We start from the raw sequence: 19,677 nt of genomic DNA, 5'->3' as shown, positions 1-19,677 counted from the left end.
CTTCAGCAGTGCTCTTGTTCCCCAAAAGACAAACAGGATATGTGTTCTTGATGACTTTCAATTCTAGCTTCAAGTCTCACACTTTTGTTTATGATCACTATTACATCAAATAAATGTAGCATCTCCTTTACTTGAGGCTTGTCAACTTTCCCCTCACATAGGTACTATGATATGGTCATTACCTATTCCTGACTAGGAGGTAAGGTTTTGAGAGACAGGGAGAAAAATCAACCTTACAGAAAAACGATACCCTGTGCATTTAAAATTAACTATATTCAACTTTTTCCTGAGGGATAACCACCAAACCTGTAAATAAAAAAACTCTGTAGAAATACTGAGCCCCAACTGAGCAGTACGGTATTTCCCTTCACCGAGTGTACTTCGCTTTTACAGCACCGCTTCTTTGACTTTAATTAATTGCATATTGCTCATACCGGTCTCCATTTCAGGAAATAGTGAATACAAGATACCCCACCTGCTCTTTTTCCTATCCCAATGATTACAAAAAATAATTAGAACAGGCCATACCCTCACGACAGGGCCTTCAAGAAACGCCTCCCCGGGGGGACGCGGCGTTGCCCTCCGCACGGCCGCGGGCACGGGTACCCCCCCCCCCCTAAACAGGCGCGGGGTCAGCGCCCCGCTCAGACCTCCCCAGCCGGGCCCGGCCCCGCTGCGCGGCTGCCGGAGGTCACCAGCTTCCCCGAAAGCAGCCGGACGGGGACCGCGGCGGGCGCCGCCGCTCTCCCCCGGCCCCACACGCCGGGGCCGGCCGCGTGGCGCAGGCCGCGGGCGGCAGCACCGCGGGCCCGCCGGTCCCCCGCCACCACGGCTTCGAGCCCCAGGCGGGAGCGGCCCGGCCGAGGCGGGAGAAAGCGCAGTCGGTCCGGGGGCCGAGGGGGAGCGCGGTGCTCGTGGCAGAGGGAACCGCCGGCTGACGGGCGGGAAGGGCTTGGGACCGGCCCCACGCGGGGACCCCCCCGCGCACCCGCGGCCCCTCCGTGCCGCTGCGCCCTCAGCGCAGCCCTGGAGGCGAGCCCCCGCGCGGGCCGGGCCTGGGCCCGGGCAGCCTACCCGTTAAAGTGGCGGCTGGGCTGCTGGCCGCTCATCCCGCCGCCACCCCGGTCCTTTTCGCCGCTTGGCGCCAAAGCGAGCCGGGCGGGGAAAGGGGCGGGCGGCGGGGAGGAGCGCAGCGGGGGGCGCGGGTGCTCCGCCGCCATGTCGCGCCGCGGCCCCGGGGTGAGGGTGGGCGCGGGGAGCCCGGCGGCCCCCAGGCCCCGGCCGGCGGCGGGGAGGCCGGTGAGGCTGTTGCTGCAGCGCACCTGCAGCGCCCGGGAACGGACCTCGCCGACCCGGGGGAGGCCGCCTCCAGCCCTGCGCTTCTGTGAGCCTCCGCGGCGCTTTCAGTGAGCTACTTCAGTATCTGCTCTCGCGGTTTTCAGTTTTCTGACAGATGCTGCTTCGAGCGTTGTGCTTTGACACAAGCATGTTTTCACGCAGCTCACGCTCTTGAGGTAAATGCTATTTATGAAAGCTTGGCATTAGCATATTAAAACGTCTAAAAATCGGATTTTTGTTCTCTGGATATGAAATTGATGTGGAAAGTGAATTATGGTTTATTAATACCTCCAGCTGCTGCCAGGTTTTAGAAGTCTCCCAGGATGCTCAGGTAGCTGAACATATATATATAGCTCATTACAGTTTAAAATAAGTGGTCTAATAATAAATATTAAATGTTGGTATGGTGTGTTTGTCATCCTTCTGTGAGGAGCTGCCTGTCCTGGCTGGCTGGTTGCCACAGGGTCCTGCCTTTGCGGAGCACTCAGATGGGAGCAAGGTGCAGATGTTCACTCCACGAGGCTGAGACATCAGGTGAAGGCTGCCCAAACCCAGCCGTACGTGTCCGATTTGGTTCCCACTGGAGGCAGTGACAGGTGCAACAAATTCGGTGAGAGCAGTGATGGACAAAGGGAAAACACTCGCCTCTGAGAGTATCCCCAAGAGGGATTTGTGTGCGCGAGCCGTGCAGCTCGCACTACACGTGTGCTGCACCATTGATCTGAACATGGTCAACAGACATGGCTGAGATAATGGTTTCCTGCAGCCTGGTCAAAAATCTTCATCAAGAAGGACAATTCAGGTTGGAAAAAAGGACATTTTTGCGAAACTGGGCAAATAGCAGTCCTATCCCAGAAGCTGTCTTTATAGTTCCCTCTTACTGAATCCCAGAAGCTGTCTTTATAGTTCTCTCTTACTGACCATATGCATAGCAAACCACAAGTTTGCTTACACCAGGTAAGTTAGTACACCAACATGTCTGCAAGAAACCAGTTACATCAAGGAACCTGCCATGCTCATAGTTATTCTTGAAGCTATGCCAAAAGAGAGAGCCTGCAGTGATCAAAACAGAAGAACACACTGTTAATATGTTTTCATATTTAGATTGCTGTATCAGCTAGCTATCTTTTTTTTTTAAAACAAATGACAAACCATCAAGTATGAAAATGTTACTTAATTTCACAGATACTCCTATTCAGTTGTAACCACAAGACTTGGCAGAAGCAGCCTGTTATATTTCAACTGACAAGTTTTCCAGCCCTCAGAGTGGGAAAACATACAGCTATTTCAGTTTGCAAGACTTCTATTATCACAATTTCATACGGACAACAAATGTTCATGTATGATTTGTTAATGAATGAAAAGGAACAATTTAAATGCAAGAAAAAGGAAATTTAATGAAAGTGATATCCCTCAGGAAAGCATAAGCCTGAAAGTGAAATGAACGGTCTGATTATGGTTGATCATGAAGAGAGTTAAAGAGCACTCATTTAATTAATCTGGAGAAAAAAATTAGAGCAATTGAGTTCAAAAAGTTTTCTAATATCTGTATATGTGTTTCTGCACTCTTGAAATATGAATTAAAATTAATAGTGCTACAATTACCCGTGCCAAATTTGTTATTTTTCATAATTAAGATTCTGAGGATAAACCATAACAACTACTAACCTTTAAAAAGCAGCGCTTATATGCTGATCATACACAGTGAATGATGGATTTTCTAGTCTGTGAACACTGATTAGGAGTTCTTACAAACTATTCCCTTCCTCTAAATTTATCACGTTTTCCAGCTAATATCTATAAATCAGCTAGAACCAAATTCAAAATAATACAATCCCCATTTCCCAAAAAGAAACTAAACTAAGGTGCTTGCTCCCTTCTCTTTCTCTCCCATCATAGAATAAATATACACTGCAAAATAACTGGTTAAATTATTAAGCAATGAGTGCGGTTTTCAACTTTATATAAAATTACATAAGAATTATTTTTGAAATGCAGAACTTAAATGTTTTTGTGATGCTTAGCAAATAAGTTTCCATAATAATGTGAACTACTCTTACATCTCCATCTGTTAAATTCACAAATGTATCATTTTTTTAATTTTTCAAAGGTTATTGATTCTTCTATCTTGTTCTTCGTCAGAAAACACACCAACAACATTCAGCATTTCTAATAATACAGCAGTGATATACGGCCTGAGAAGGAAGACTTCTGGTGAAACTTTAGTTAGTAGTGTTGCTAACTGACACATTTTCTGGAAACCCAACTACATTTCAGTTTTCTCCTGGTTTGGTCTTTTTTTTTTTTTTTAAGAATTATACTGAAAACTCCTAATGTGGCCAAGTTGTGACTGCTGTTCTGACAATGTGCTATGGAGGTGGTACCTGACATGACAGCCTCTTTCTTCATGCAGACGTCGGAAGTAGGTTATGTGGTTACAGATATCTAGAGAAAGTTACACCTGGATTAGGTGAGATTGAGGCCAGGATCCTGTGGTCTAAATTTAGGGTTGTGCTGAGGGCAGGTAGCTTGACTTCCTACAGGTGTGAGGCAAAGTCTCACTGCCTGGTAGGTTCCATAAGACTTCTCTGGATCTGCTGTCTGAATCCTCCTCTCCATTAACTCTGTTTTACGCTGCGCTCTAGAAGCTTATTTTTGCCCTTTCTCTGTCTCAAGACCATTCAGATCTCTGTGACAGAACTGGAGTGCTCTGGCTCAAAGCCCCTGTTAAGATAGGCATGCACTCAAGTAGGCTGAATTTCTTTTAATTTCATATCTGACGCTCTAGCCCTGTCCTTACACATTCCTCTTTTATTCCACAGAAGGAGGATATATGAAGCATGGAGTACCTCAGGTAGTCTTTCATAGGTTATTTGTGTTTGTCTCTCATTTCCTAGGTGAAAGACCTGGGCATGGATTATCATGACCTTGCTGTATAGATGTCAATAAACAGTCTGAGCTGACTACAAATATTTAAGATGCTCTTATTAATGAGAAGTGATACAAATTTGAAAGACATAGTAAATATATAACCATCTGTCAAGATGCTTATATTTTTAGCTTACTGCCTATGAAATTTTCACATCTTCTACCTTTTGTCAATTTTGATAAACGCAAACCCAAGTTGAGTTTGGGGAAACCCCAGGTTTCAGACCCCCTCCCCACTTTCTTGCTGCTTGCCAACAGACTCTTTTAATTTTGTTGGCAAGCAAGAACTCTCCCCAAATGTAGCATATGTATAAGTTGTCACTCAGCGAGTAATGTTTGCTATTTGCCAGGATATGGAGTATGCAATGTGGAGTGTAGACCATGCTGAAATCACTCTCAAAATTTAAGGGAAAAGTAAAAAGAAATTGCTAATGAGCTGTTGTCTTTAATAGAATGAATTATTCAGGAACTAATTATTAGATTTGGAGAGAAAGACAAATAAATAAATATGACTGTGTCTTTATATCTTAACATCTGGTTCTTCTCTGTCTTTCAGAGAAGTACTGTTTGCTGACAGGATAATTTTCATAGAGGATTATTTTTTAGTCAAGTCTTATCTTCCAAATATTTTTCCAAGTAGGAATTTCTACTTGACTTAAACTTTTTGTCCTATACTTGCTTACACACCAAGAACATACTAAATACAAATGCAGCTGCTGGTATATGCTGCAGTTCTCAATTTCTATAGTTAATTTAATCAAGAGTACTAATTTATGGCTTCCTCACTGATCAAATGACGTTTGTTGCAATGTCAGGCTTTGTTCAGTGAACAAAGTCCTATTAATGAAACCCTCTTGCTGGAAGACCTAAGCAGGGTTAGCTGCAGTAGCTTGTTAGTAAACCAGCCCATTAATAGATTCCAAGAAACTGTTAGATTTTTATATTGTAGCATTTTGTATAGGGAGCATAAGCATTTCAGAATTGCTACAGGCGTTTTAACTTCAGCACGTAACTCTGTACACTGTATAATTTTGGAACTACTTATTAATATAGGTGGTAAGAAATGCAATTTATTATGAGCCTTTGATCAAAACCAAATAGGATGGTATCATGGTAATTTTGGTTCAGATAGAAGCCTGTTGCAAATCCAGTATTGTCAAACTTGGGTGCTAAAATTCAGGACATTGAAATCTATGTTTAGATGCCTACATTTTTACAGATTTGTAAACACTGAATGTCAGAAGCTCTTGTGCATGATTATCTCTGACAGTATCCAGCCAATACTAAGGTATTTCTATGATTTTCATGTCCTAATGGAAACCTTTCATCTTCTCTATTAGATTTCAATGATTTGTGTATTACCTTACCTTTCTATAGCATCTGTTCCTTGAAAATAATGAATTAAGTGCTGGATGTAAGTTTTCTTCCTTCTTGTCCAAGTCAGACACTATTTTGAGTATCCCATTCTCAATCTTCCAGACTCAAAATTTCTGAAGTTTACTAACTCCTTAAATCCAGAACTCCCTAAATTCAGTTTTTCACCTTGGTGAATAGCAGTTAGAATTTTCTCTGAGAGTTGTCTTTTATTTGAACTTTATTCTGATTGTGGTCACAAATAAGTATATAAATAATACTTTTTAAACAGTCTTCTGTTCCATTTTTAACATTACAGCTATTTTTCATCTCACCTAAAATTTTTATGACCATATGGTGATTTTTCTATTTTTGACCATTTTCTTGTTTTATTCATACTGACAGTTCTAGTTATAGGAAAATATTATCTGATATTATTTTCTACAGGAAAATATTATCTGATCACCTTGTCATTTCTTTGATATCAGTATATTCTCCAGCTAGATTTGTTCTTTCTGTCTTTTATTTGCTGATGCTTTCTCTTTTTTTTTTTTTTTAATATTTGTATCTATGTCTCTAACCAGTCGTCAACTTTTGGAAACTCCTTGTTCCATTCATACCTGCCCTTGCATTCAAAGTCCCTGTTTTATGCCAGTTAGTACAATTGAAAGGACAAAGACAAGTGCTAGAAAAAACAGAAGATATTGCACATGATCTTTTCTCCTATCTCCATCCAGAACTGGAAATGACAGATAATCTTGCTAAGTTGTCCTTTGGAAAGTGAACTGAGACAGAAGTCTCAGATGGCAAGTCTTCTGGCAACCCTAGTGTTTTCCTTCAAAATATGAATTACCTTCTTTACCCACCCATAATCGTCATAATCACAGCTATTCCCTAATTAGAAGTGAGAAGTTATTTTTCTGCTTTCAGTATAAAATTTTACTTTCTTGGCCTGCTGCTTCTGTACTCAGCATCTGCCTACATACTTCACAGGTTTCTATTTCTTCTGTTACCTTCCCCTTATTTTTCAAGGCTATTTTAATATCTAAGAAGATTATTTTCTATTTCCATCCCTTCCGATTCAGCATGACTTTCCTATCACGATGCAGTAGCTTTTCACATTACTTCCATGAACTTTCACAAAGTCCCAAAGTCTGTTGCCTTGTATCAACTTGCAAAAACTCCAATTGGGCAGTAACATTACCCATAATCACTACATCAAACACATTCTGCAGAAAGAAACCTTTACTCTTCCATCACATACAAATAATCTCGAATACATGTATCCCTTCATATCTGGGCAATCAGTTTGCTCTTTGGAGTTTTTTTTTCTCCTTCTCCTGATACAAATTCCTTTTATGCTTGTCTCCTTTAACCTCAGTGGAGTTTCTCTCCAAGTTTTTTCTTGTTCCTTTCAAATTTTTCATTGTTTACGATAAGCTTTAGATTTATTCTATAGAGAAGTTTCCTGTCATTTATTTTAGCTGCATCTTTAGATTTCATTATTACTGTGTGATAATACTTAAATCTTCATATAAGAGCTGCTATACAGAATAATTTTCTTACATCTTTATGTGGGATTTAGCATGGAAGGTTTTAAGTAAATGTGCTAAATCCATTCTGTGAAAAGAGATGAATTACCCTTTTAGCTAACGTGTGGATGGGGGTAAAAGAAAAAAGAAAAGACAAATACTTCAGGATTCTTAGATATACCGCTTTAGCTAGCAAAAGTAAACTAAGTTAAAAGAAACAGAAATAACTGCTGCAATCACCCTGGTTTTGTCCTGTATCTCACCTCAGCATGATGAGATCCCTTTGACCTACTTGCTTTTCAAGTTTACCAATATTCCCATTTCTCCAAATACCCATTAGCACCAAAGGCATTCTCCTTCCTCAGTAATAACTGCTCCATTCCTAGGACATAGCACCAAGTGTGAAAGAGGAAGCACAAAGTCTTCATTTTGTAACATCCTGAGTGTTAGCTTGGCAGCAGGGCAGAGGGAGCTCAGGTGCCACTATCATACTATATGTGACTTCTTTTCATCTCTTCCGACTAAGTTCTGGCTGTTTTCTAAACTCGAACTAATTGCAGAAGAGCAGCTAACAGCCACGCTGCTTTAACTTATCAATAATGAAAAGTGAACTGGAGCTGTCAGGAAATACATTTGACATCCCAGCTTGGAGAACAGGAACTCTGTGCTCCCTCTGTAGATATGAAGGGAAATATAATCATTAGTAAACCTAATTTATTTCATAAGCAGAGTTGGCAGTGTGATTCCTTTTCAAGATTTCCTGGCACTTTCCTATTATGAGATTCTGCTTTTAGTTGTCTACATCAGACAAACATGATTTGATCAGGCTGAAATAACCCAAGCTGAGCATTTGCTTCTACTAAGATTATTTTTTATCTTTCAGGTTGTATCCATATTTTTTATGCTATTGTAACTTTAAAACCATCATAAATAAAAGCACATTCACATTAGGAAGGCATCGACTCAGATGGTAAAGACAGTATATGGTAAATGAGGAATTGTAGCATGGAGCCACAGCAGCTTTGTGCTATAGAAAACATGATTAGGTAAAGAAGGTGAAGAGCAGGAAGTGATCCTTGAAGCGGGAATCGTTAGGGAATTCAAAGGTGGATGGGCTATAGATTGTGGAAAGGGAAGACAGACATTAGTTAGATATTTCCAATTCTTATTTCTCGGAATACAACAGAATATTATTAAGGTTCAAAGTAGTGAAGAAAAATTGTCTTTTGAGGCCAGCCTTCACAGCAGCCTAGGGAGATAAAGAAATTAAGTAACAGATGTACTTCATTTTTTTCAAAACTGTGGAAGCAAGAGGGAACTGAACTGTGATATTCTTCATTTACAGGGAAGTAAACTAAAAAACTCCCTATTACTGCTACAAAAATTCAGTGGGTTCTATAGGGACAGTAACAGGGAGAACTCTGAATCTCTCCACTGGTATGTATGTCCTCTGGGGTGAGCATTTTTCCACAGAAGATGAACGTCTTACACAAGCAAAATAAGAAACAGGCCAAAAATCAGAAGAATTTTATGGGCTTTGTGAAAATTGGCTACTCTTGTTAGTACAAATTTTTGGATAAAAATGTTTCCATGCAAAGAGTCTGTTAAATTGACTTTAACATTTTTTTAAAGGATTAGACAACAGAGGCGAGATATTATTATTATTATTGGGAGATATTATACGGGTCATTTTGTTTGCACATTTTGTGTTAGAAAATTCTTCAAGATTTTGAACAGCGCTTCAGCTGATGTGCAGTATGAGAACCTGAAATTAGCTAGCACAATGAAATCAATATCAAGCAATATTTTGTCTCTGAAAGAAATTAAGTCTGACAGAGAAGAGTAAAAGCAGTGCAAGGAAACAGAGACTCTGGCTAAAAAGCTGGATACAGAAATTCCCTGTAAAGCAGTACAAATTAGTTGATGTCACCAGAGCAAGAAAACCATAGTGACAGAATAAAATGTTATCCAGGTTCCAGAATACTTTATTATCACCACCTTAGGTCACTAAGCTTCACAAGCTATATCCATCAAGTTTGATAGCAGTATATATACTCACAGCTGAAGCTAGAAGGTGCAGTGCTTTAATGTACTAACGATTTACATTAAGACACCTGGGTTCAAAGTCAGTTTATGACAAGAACAAAATGGGTTTGTTGGTCTCAGCCTGCTCTCTAGTGGACAATTGCACATAAATCCAGTCCTCAGAATCCCAAGAATTAGGTTTGTTGGCCAAGACATATGGTGAAATTCATATTCTCTGAACAACATTATTAAAAATAAAATTAAGCTGGATATCTGTGCTTTCTGGGCTATTCTGAAACACTGTAAGATGAGACATTTCCATCAGCATCTCTTAAATACTGTATTCAGTATTCTTGTTACCAGGATTTTAAAGGATACAACAGAAGGGGAAACAGTACAATGGGAGGCAGCAAAGGCAATTAGATGCTTCCGTGTTAAGGGAAAATGAAGATAAAATGACATACTGCCATAACAGACATATATAATGTTTATGACTAGGTAAAATATTTGTCTTTATTTACCCTTTCTCACAATACAAGACACTGAGAAACAAAAAAAAATGAGACACATAATAATGATAAAAGGAAATATTTTCTTGATATACAATTAACCTGTAAACTCATGTCTGAAAGACATCTTAGAGGACTTAAAAATATTATGCTTTTATATGAATAATAAGAATAGCAAGAGTTATGTTAGATAGTATTAAAATGTATGAGGGATATAAACTCTCATGATTCAAGATATAAAACAAACATAAATTTCCTAGAGCATGGGAAGAAACTACACCCACAGATGTTTTATTTCATTAGTGTATCCCATACAATGGTTACATTCACTTCAGCAGGCAGGCAGTAGAATGCTGGAGTCTTAAGATTTGTGTAGTCTGTAGTATTTCCTATGCTACCAAGATAAATTCCTTGGTGCCTCATTTGCAGAAATCAGCTGCAAAAAATTGTGTGGCACTGTGACCCCATTTCAGGTTATTCCCCTTTACATTGCTTAACCTTTTATTAGTCAGGAGAACAATACTCACTGATATCCAAGTATTTACAATTACAATCATGTGCCAACTACAGAGGCAAAGTAAACATTTTATTGAGTTAAAGACTCTTTTCAAATTTTTTTTAATATAAAAAATAATGGTAGTTATCACTAACATTACATTACATTATTTTCTCTCTATATGTAATATATTAACATACATATACACTATATTAACACTCACAGTTTTTTACAGTCTTATGCTTTGTCCTAGTCTAAGCTGACCATTCCATTATTCTTAATCATGTCATCTACCTCACTTTGTTTGCAGAAATGTTTGAACACTTCTGTGTTTTACAAGCCTACATTTCAAGATAAATTTAAAATTCAATTCTTTTCCAAATAAAGTTCACCTTATGGAGTGGGTACTGCTTACCCTGTTTAGAATGCTATCTTTCTAGATTTTACATAATAATAAAAAACCCCAGTCTCTTTTTCCATCTCTTAATGTCAGAGCAGCCTCTCTGACATTATTCTGATTCCAAATATAAAGAATCATCATTTTATGTAAGAAAGTAATTTCACCCTCGATTTTGCAAAGAAATGCAACACCAGTTATATTTTAAAGGGCAATTTATCAAACATTAATTTCCATTGCTCTCTCAGTTACTAATTATACTATTAGTTTATCAAAGTTTTTCTTTCTATGGTGCTTTCATAATTACCACTTCTGATTATTTTATTTCCAAACTTCTGATAGTTGATGGTTTACTTAAAGGTTGAGCCAGTAAATGCTAGTATGAAGATATGAGTTATCATTTACAGAAAAACATTTTTTCTAGACTTTGTAGATAAAAAGTGAATTTTAACTACTCTTTGAAAGTGAACTAAGTGAATCTGAAAGCCTCTAAAATCACAAGACAAATAAAGTCAAATCTTAATTTATTGGAGAAGGGAGCTGACTCATAATTTTTGCTTATGTGAAGATGACAATATGCTTCCATGAGTAAATTCTTACTCCAAAATTATGTATTTATGGAACAGCTTGACAAGTATAATTTCCTTGAAGATAAAAAAAATAATTAGAAATATTAAATAGGACCTAAATTTGTCAAGCATAACGCAGAGGAATGAAACAGCTAAGACTCATATAACTTCAAAAGAATTTGAATTATGCATTTAAATTCAGACTTGTGGCATGAACTAAGATAATTACCAGGAAAATAGCAGCTTTTGCAGTCAATAACAGACATTGGATTGAGTTTGTCAATTTTTCTGAGCTGACAAATGAAAGATGATGGCTGCGGAAATGAGCTCCAGATTATATGAGAACTACTACAGTCCGTAAGAGCTAATGCTTTTATTCTCAAAGCCTGAAGCTGTAAGAAATATTAATAAAGTTATTTATATTTAGCTCGTTGTAGTACACAGGTACCCAGTAAAGAAAGGTTTCTTGATGGTCGTAGTCTTCTGTTTCCACTTGCCATCAAAAACAAGCTTCCAAAAAATGTTTTTCTGCTCTATTCTCCTGATAATTCAATGGCAGTAGGACCAAGAAAACCCTCTCAGAAGTACCGACTGCTTGCATAGAACTTCAGTTGTACTCATGATCACCCGCTGGCAAATACTAATGCACAGAACAAAAATAAGTAAGATAGCTATAGCACAAAATCAATAGTGCTGAAAATGGGATATAGCAAATGTACTGGTAAAGGAGAAATCCCACCCATAATAGTGGTGCCTCACTGCTAGAGGACAAATAAATAAAAAACCAGTATTTATGCAATGCAAGATCTTTATTTGTGATCTTACAAAAGAGCTTAAAATCCTTTACTTTCTGCAGAGCAGAGATCTGTGCATACTAAAGGAGGAACATACTGTAACCATGACTATATATTCCAGGGATATAAACCACTGAATGACAGCTCAGGATCAGCCAAAGCTGATCAAAGCCTCAGGAATCCTATCTCCCCAACTTCTGTGGGAGTCCACTGTGACAAGCTTATCTCTTTGATCCCAAATTTAGAATATGTCAGAATAGGTTAATCCTATATGTTTATTTTCACATTTGACAATATTTTTTTAATTAAAGTGGTAGGCAGGACCCAACTTTCAATTTTCTCACTGGTTTCCATCACTTGGAAAGTGCCATGACATGGAGAAAAATTCTAACTTTTTCAGCTTTTCCTCAGCTCTTCTTCAAAAGGCTTCTGAACTGAGTTGCACAGAAACATGATAGTAAAAAAACCTTAGAAGTCTGAAGAAGTACCACAGGAAGGAAGTGAGAAGAATCCCAGTCCATTATTATTTTCACACCTCATTATTTTGAAAAGTCATTGATTTTGAATGCCATAATTGAAGTGTTTTAGCCATGATACAGATTTCCCAGACCAGACAGTCAGTTCCCCTATACCCAAAGGTATAGTACACTTCAGACAAACAGGCCATCACCCTAAGCAATGGACCTTCCTACGAGCCTGACTGGCAGCTGAGCTACCCAAAGCATGCAAGGTCCCTTATGTGGCGTTGATGAGAAGGCAGCCCTACATCTTCCTTCTGCATAATCTCGTAATCATTCACTGCAATCGTCACGACTGACTTCTACACGGAAGCCTCAGTACTGAGCCATTCGCTTTGGTTCTGCTGACCCTATGCGTGCAAGAGTCATGAAACAGCTAGGTCACTGAACAAATACTATAGAGCGTATGATGCTTTAGCAGGGAAGCTCAAGGCACATGCTAATATCTATAGCCTTACTGTGCAGAGGACCACTCTCATTGTCAGAGAAGTCCAGTCACTCCCCACTGTCATGGTTCCAAAACGTTAGTAAGAGTGCCACAAAAATACAAACAGGGATAACTGTCCACCAAAATCGATATTGGTATGAGGGAGAGAAGCACAGGGCAGCTGCGTGAATTAATTATCCATAGGAGTAGGGGAAAAAGCAAGGGCAGGTAAGAACACTGTCCTAGAACAGCACATATCCCCCCATATCTCCCCATATTTTCATTTTTTTGTTCTCTACAAACCCATCTCTGAGGAAGGGAACCTTGCCAGGAATCTTCTTCAACATCTCTAGACTAGATCACGGTCAAGGAATAGCTAGGGGCTTACACCCAGGTACTTCTTCCCTACAGTTTTGTTTTAATTCAAAAAAATAGTAAGAAAGAGGAAGTTTGTTAAAAGGAAGTGGAGGGCAGCTCAGAGTCTCAACTCTGTACAGGCACCAAGGAACCTATTTAAGGATACTGTAGTAGAAATACATACTTAAGACAGACTTCAGAAAGGACAAAAGGAAGCTGGTGCAACTAACCAGCAGGGTAAGTGACTGTTAGAAGCAAAAATACATCTTTGAAAATGCTGAAGTCATGTTGAAATGACACAAGAAGAAAGAGTTACAAACTCTGGCAGGTTAAATGTGAAAACATAATAAGGCAGACCATAAAGCATCTGAAAAATAACTAACAAAGGAATCAAAACTAATAATCCTTTTCTCTACAAAACACATCAGGAGCAGGAAGTTTGCCAAAATCTGTAAGGCCAGTTTACTTTCAGGGCATAAAAGAGTACTCGGAGAAGACAAGGTCATTGCAGAGAAGCTAAGTGAACTCTTTGCATTAGTGGTTGGTCTGAAAGGAACTGGGAAGATTTCAAAACCAGAACCTTTCTTGGTGGGGGACTCATTGGAAGATCAGTCTGAAATTGAAATTACTGTAGAAGAGATTATGGAATAAATAGATAAAGTGAAAATCACCAGGACCGTATAGTATTCACTCCAAATTTCTAAAGGAACTCAAGTACGAAAGACCTGAATTACTCACGGCAGGATGTAACCTATTGCTTAAAATTGCCTTGCTTCTGGAAGGCAGCAGATACAACATCAATTCTTTAAAAAGGTTCCAGAGAAAATCCAGGGAATGGTAGGAATGTAAGTCTGATGTCTACTGGCCAAATTACTAGAAACCATGATAAGGAACAGAATTAGGGGACACCTGGATAGCTCTGACAGATCTTGGGGCAAGACTGAGAAAAAGTAGTTGGAAAATGTGTGGCTTTTGTTCCCAGATGGAGGAAAAGGCCCAGAAAATAAAAGACCTCTTACTGGTAAAATGAGACACTATTCACTGTGTTACTCTTTTCAGTGCATTCAGATGTAGCTCAGTAAATAGGATTTTGTCAATCCTAGATAAGGCCAGACTCTGTAGTGACCTGACAGTGTAGAGTCTCAGGAGCTGTCTGTTCTTCTCTTGACTTGAGCTGATTTTCTTATTTTTTCTGTGTATGACCATTGTCTAGCAGTCGGGTGGGTATTGCCTAACTGGGTTGAGCTTGGTCCGTGGATACTTTAATGCAAAGCATTTGATGCTGTCCCACACAACATCCTTGTCTCTAAATTGGAGAGACATGGATTTGACGGTTGGACCACTCAGTGGATAAGGAATTGGCTGGATGGTTGCACTCAAAGAGTTGCGGTCAATGGCTCAATGTCCAAGTGGAGAGCAGTGACGAGTGATGTTCCTCAGGAGTGGTCAGCCTGACACGTCAGCCAGTGTGGTAAAAGCACTAAGGCATATGAATGGCTGCAGAACCAGTCCTCTAAGCTAGAGTCTGAAGCTGACTACCAGCCTGTGAAGTTGGCTGTAGTGGTCAAGTTTATGGGACCATGCTTTGCATATGGAACACAACTATGTTCTCTCTGCATGGAGAGTCACAAACTCAGGCTTTGTTCTTTTGATTTCATGCAGCCGAAAGAGAAGATGCTTACATTTTTCTGTTTATTTTTTGTCATTATTTAAAATCCGTATCAATTAATAAAGCACCAAAAAATGAAGTATGTAAGGAAAAAAAAGTGTTGCTAACAAAAGTCTATATTGCCCTTAACGTGCCCACAAAATTTTCAGTGAAGTCAGAAGAACAGCATATGGCAAAAGTCTCAAATCAGCCTTCTTTTCACCATGATTCCCTGTGGAATTCATAGGGGTTTCAGTGGCAAGGAATTTTAAAGGAATTCCAGTTCTAAATATATAATAGCCTAATAGGTTGGAACAGTAATTCTTCTTCCATCAATTTTAATGGGTACTTTTTAGATTTAATGTGCTTGTCACATTTTTGCAGACTCATTATTTCCTTCCTTTGTTGTCTTCACATTGCTACAGAGTCGCACCCCAGGGTACTTTATGAAACTGTAACTGATGTAAAAACTTGATTGGCAGATTTTTGTGTGTAAAATATATGTTTCATGACATTTTAAAGTATTTCTTTATGGAATTTACTTTGTTCTCTATTACGCTATAGTTCCTTTCTGTTATGTGAAAATGCATTTTTGCATTGGGTACAGAACCAAATATGTTGCTCTATGTACTGTCAGTACAATGTTAAATATTGCTTATGGCATTATGACAGGTATCTAAAAATACAAAAGGAACATTTCTGTTTTGGTAAACTGCCCAGACCTTCCATGCAAAAAGAATTTTTAATATTTCGGTGTCAAGATTACCAGAATTGAAATCATGCATAACAAACTAGATTAATTTCTTTGAGGAAATGACAGTAAGAGCAGACAACAGTAAAGAAGTATACATTATTCACTTGGATTCCAAGGAAGCTTTTAAGCCAGTACCAAATACATTATTAATGAATAGGGTAAGAAGGTAAGGAAGTAATACTCAACTGGATAACAAAGTGGCTTGCTTACAAAGTCAAGGAATGACCATAAATGTAAAAGGAAGATGATGACGAATGCAGCACCACAGAGCTTAGCATTAGATCCTCATCTTCACCGTAGTAATGAACCAGACAACTGACAGATCTTCAAGGTGTGCAATTTGATGTGTCAGGAACACAGGTAACAGCTGGTCATGATCAGAAAGGAGGAAAATATAGTACAAACTGAATGGAAAGCATGAATATGTATATGCCATAGAAGTGAAAATTTAAAATGTATAAAAGTAAGCATAAGGAAGTTAAAAAACTAACAGAGATTATGCTCTAAATTATGGGCTGTACTGAGCATGTCAAAGACCTGGCAGTGTTCAATACAAAGTTTAAAACATCAGGTAATTAGATAAATTATTATATTAAATTACATTCAAACCATTTGGTAAGAATGTAAAATACTACATAAATACAATTAGCCATTCGATATCTGGCAGCAACTAGAAGGACAAAAATTATATGCAGAAGATGGAGAATGCTAAATCCAGACTCATGTACAAAGAAGTGTGAAAAGAATTGAAAACTAGAATATTAGTTTGAATCTGTCCCAGGAAGACAAAGATTAACAGTTCTTTCCATCAGTTTGTTTGGCTGTCTTTGTGCAGTGAACTGGTAATTATGCCTCTAGACACATTAGTGATTGACAGAATTGCAAAATTAATCTGTCTTTTTCTCTGAGAATCTTCAAGTTATTCTCAGAAAATCAGAAGGAGGTACACAGGTAGAGGACAGTACTTGTTGGAAGACTGCTGTGATACCTAATAAAGAGGGATTTAGCACACCGTATTTCAAAAGCGTGTAAAGCACTAATTGATGATCTTCATTGCTATACTCTCTAACTAGTGAAGTACATGCTAAATACATCACTGCTGTATATATCATTGCACTTTGAGTGTTGCAGTGTGAGTTCCCTCTGAAGGTGCATACTCAAGAGCAGTGAGTGGAAACAGTGCTATTGCTACCAAATCCTCGATTTATGTAAGTCACATGGAGGTTTAGTCTCCCACCTGCCTTTTCCGTTTCCAAATGCAGCCTCTAGGAGAAACAGTTAGACAAGATTAAGACAACAATTGCAAACTACACTTCACCGCATTTGACCATACTCATTAGCATCAAAATTGCTTATTCTTTTGACAACAGCAGCTCACAAATAAACATCTGGCTGAAGCTGAAGCAAAGAAGTGATGCTACTTGAAGAGCTCACAGAGGCACTAAGTCTACTCTGACTGAAAATACAAAATGGTAAGTGGCCAACTCAGTCCATAATTAGGGACTGTGGATTCTTACATTTTTGCATCTGGGACTAATGCTTGCTCTCGGGCAGTTGTCTTTATCGAACTGCACTAGATGATGATCTTGCTTTGTTATTCATACTTCAGTTACCTAGATTACAGCATAGCAGTGTGAAACCTGCAGCTCTCCAGAAGCTCAAACCTGTTATTCATCTTCTGAGAATCAGTCAATTCTGGACACGTAAAGCTCATGCTCCGCTCTCCATATTGCTTTTTCACAGATTTGAAGTTTGAAGATCTGAGATCTCTGTATTCTGCAGCCTCAAGACAAGCTGACTGAAAGCTAGAAGATGAAGAATGTGAGGTTATGACTTGACAGAGTTGCTTCTTTGTCAGCCTCTATCAGGATAACATCTACCTGTATGACAGACAAAATTCTGGAGTGACTGAGGGTAGGGCAAAGAAGAAGATATAGAATCAGTTCTTGAAGAAAGGAAAGACTATCACACAGGGTCACTACCTTCCGTTTCATGTGCAAGACCAGCTAAACCATAAAACAGACCCCTCTCAACAAAGCAAACCCTAAAGATGCCTATGTATTTCCCTAGTATTCTTAGGACAGAGGTTAAATGAGGATAGTCATCACACCTCATTATTGTAAGGAATTAAAATAGTAAGATAGCAAGTGCAGCATAATAGCATAGCATAGCATAGCATAGCAAGAATAAGAATAAGAATAAGAATAAGAATAGAATAGAATAGAATAGAATAGAATAGAATAGAATAGAATAGAATAGAATAGAATAGAATAGAATAGAATAGGGTCTTTTTTCACAGTGAGTTCTAACCTTCGCTACCTAGAGCAATACAGCTGCCTTCCTACTGATGTCAGATGCTTATGGAGAAAATAGAACTGAAAGCAGTGATTCTGGGGGGATCCTTTCTGAGAGGTTTTTGTGCTGGGGATCAAAGTACAGAGAAGAAAACAAACCTCTTCCTTGACTCACCTGAATCCTTCTCACAGCAAGGGGATGAACTAATCTCTGCCATGCTAGCCCGTTCTGTGTTGGTTTTTGTAGATCTTCTATGTTATTAAATCTTTCTAAGTCAGTATGGAGGGTGTTCATGGTTTTCTTTTATGATTCTCTTGAATTAGACTATGGCTGTTCTTGCTTAATTTTTAACATATCTCAGATATTTTCATCATCTTACTGGGTGATGGTAATATAAAAGCGTTGTCAAACTCTCTGATGAACCTTAGATCTATACTTCATATCTAATATTTTCATAAAGAATTTTTCCTCAAAGACATTCAAATATCCACCTCTGGTAGATTTCCAGATTTTGTATCCACACATTAAAATGCAAATTAGCCCTACTCTCCCTCCTTAAAGCAATCTCCTAATGCTTCTTTTCATACTATTGTCAGTTTCTAACTTTTGAATGCTCAGTTTTGCAATACTAATGACCATTTTTGGTAGAATATGCAAAACAGAGCAATCTGCTGTTAGCACGACTGGCATCAGTGGTATTATTCCTACTCTTTGTGAGTACAATGATGAATACAAATAGGCCCAATGCATTTGAGAATAGTTTCTTGGGATCCTTTCTGGACAATTTTCCATTTAATTGTTTCTTTTACAAAGCTTTCCAGATATCCAGAATTTTTTTATAAGTCTTTCTAATAGGTTGGAAGAAATATAATAATGTTTTTAATAGGCATGTAGTGAATGAAGCTATGAAAATGAAATGAGGGTAGAAGCAGAAATAGAAGCAATCTTACTACTGTACTATAAAAAAAGGACTTACTGTGAGTTCCTTGCTTTATATTATATGGAGAAGAATTAATATATCAAATGTACTTATTGGTAGCTCCTTTATAACTAAATGGTCATCAGCTATGGTCTATATGGTGGTCTTGAAAATTGTATTTTATATTCTCTACTTTTATGAACAATCCGTTTCATGCCCTCAAATCATAATCGACAAAAATGATGTTTCATCCATGATGTTTGCAATAAAAATAATATGGCTTCAGGCATCAACTGACGACATTATTTTCTGAGCACAGGGGAATCATTAATCTTGAGAGACAATCAACTACTACATCAATTATAAGAATATAGGCACTTTCAGTCAATTGTAATTGTTCATTATCACAGGAAATTCAAACACTTGGTGTACCTGCCTAAGGCACCAGCTAAGCAAACCTATGATGAACTTCCAATAGTTTGCATGAAAGTGAAGCTAAAATATTTGATTAAATCTTATCCAGGAACAAATCTATAGAGCATGGATTGCCATACCCATCATAGCTACACCCAACCTTCATTAGCCTCCTCCATTTCTTAATTTCAAAATTTGAAGCACTGAAATGTAGTGGTAGGTTCTATTCATAGCATTTACAGTAATGGTTTTCCATAGAGCTGCCTCACTTTATTCTTATGGTCCAACTCCCTCCCCTAGGAAAAAACAAAAACAAAAGCAAGAACCAAGCCAGAAATGCAAAGGAAAAAAGAATTAGCTGATGCGGATGGGGCATTACCAAATCCCTGTGAAGTCCATGGGCC

The 19,677-nt window shown here is 38.5% G+C and overlaps 1 protein-coding gene and 1 long non-coding RNA gene across 3 annotated transcripts in view; one reads left to right on the top strand and one right to left on the bottom strand.

The window, feature by feature from the left end:
- Positions 1 to 19,677, bottom strand: part of DCTD (dCMP deaminase) — a 58,854-nt gene that overhangs the window by 20,321 nt on the left and 18,856 nt on the right. Inside the window, exon 1 of one of the 2 annotated variants that reach the window (XM_074822767.1) lies at positions 1,075 to 1,141. The exons of the other annotated variant lie outside the window; for it this stretch is intronic. Coding sequence (XP_074678868.1) covers positions 1,075 to 1,109 — 35 coding nt within the window. The 5' untranslated portion in view covers positions 1,110 to 1,141. Of the gene's footprint in view, positions 1 to 1,074; positions 1,142 to 19,677 lie in introns of those variants that run through there. 2 annotated transcript variants of the gene reach the window in all.
- LOC141922262 (uncharacterized) lies at positions 1,256 to 18,218 on the top strand. Its single transcript, XR_012622925.1, has 3 exons — positions 1,256 to 1,514; positions 17,016 to 17,117; positions 17,389 to 18,218. It is a non-coding gene; the product is annotated as an uncharacterized LOC141922262 (long non-coding RNA).

This window comes from Strix aluco, chromosome 4 (assembly GCF_031877795.1).
Source record: "Strix aluco isolate bStrAlu1 chromosome 4, bStrAlu1.hap1, whole genome shotgun sequence".
NCBI lineage: Eukaryota > Metazoa > Chordata > Aves > Strigiformes > Strigidae > Strix > Strix aluco.
This window is presented reverse-complemented; position numbering and strand designations above follow the sequence as displayed.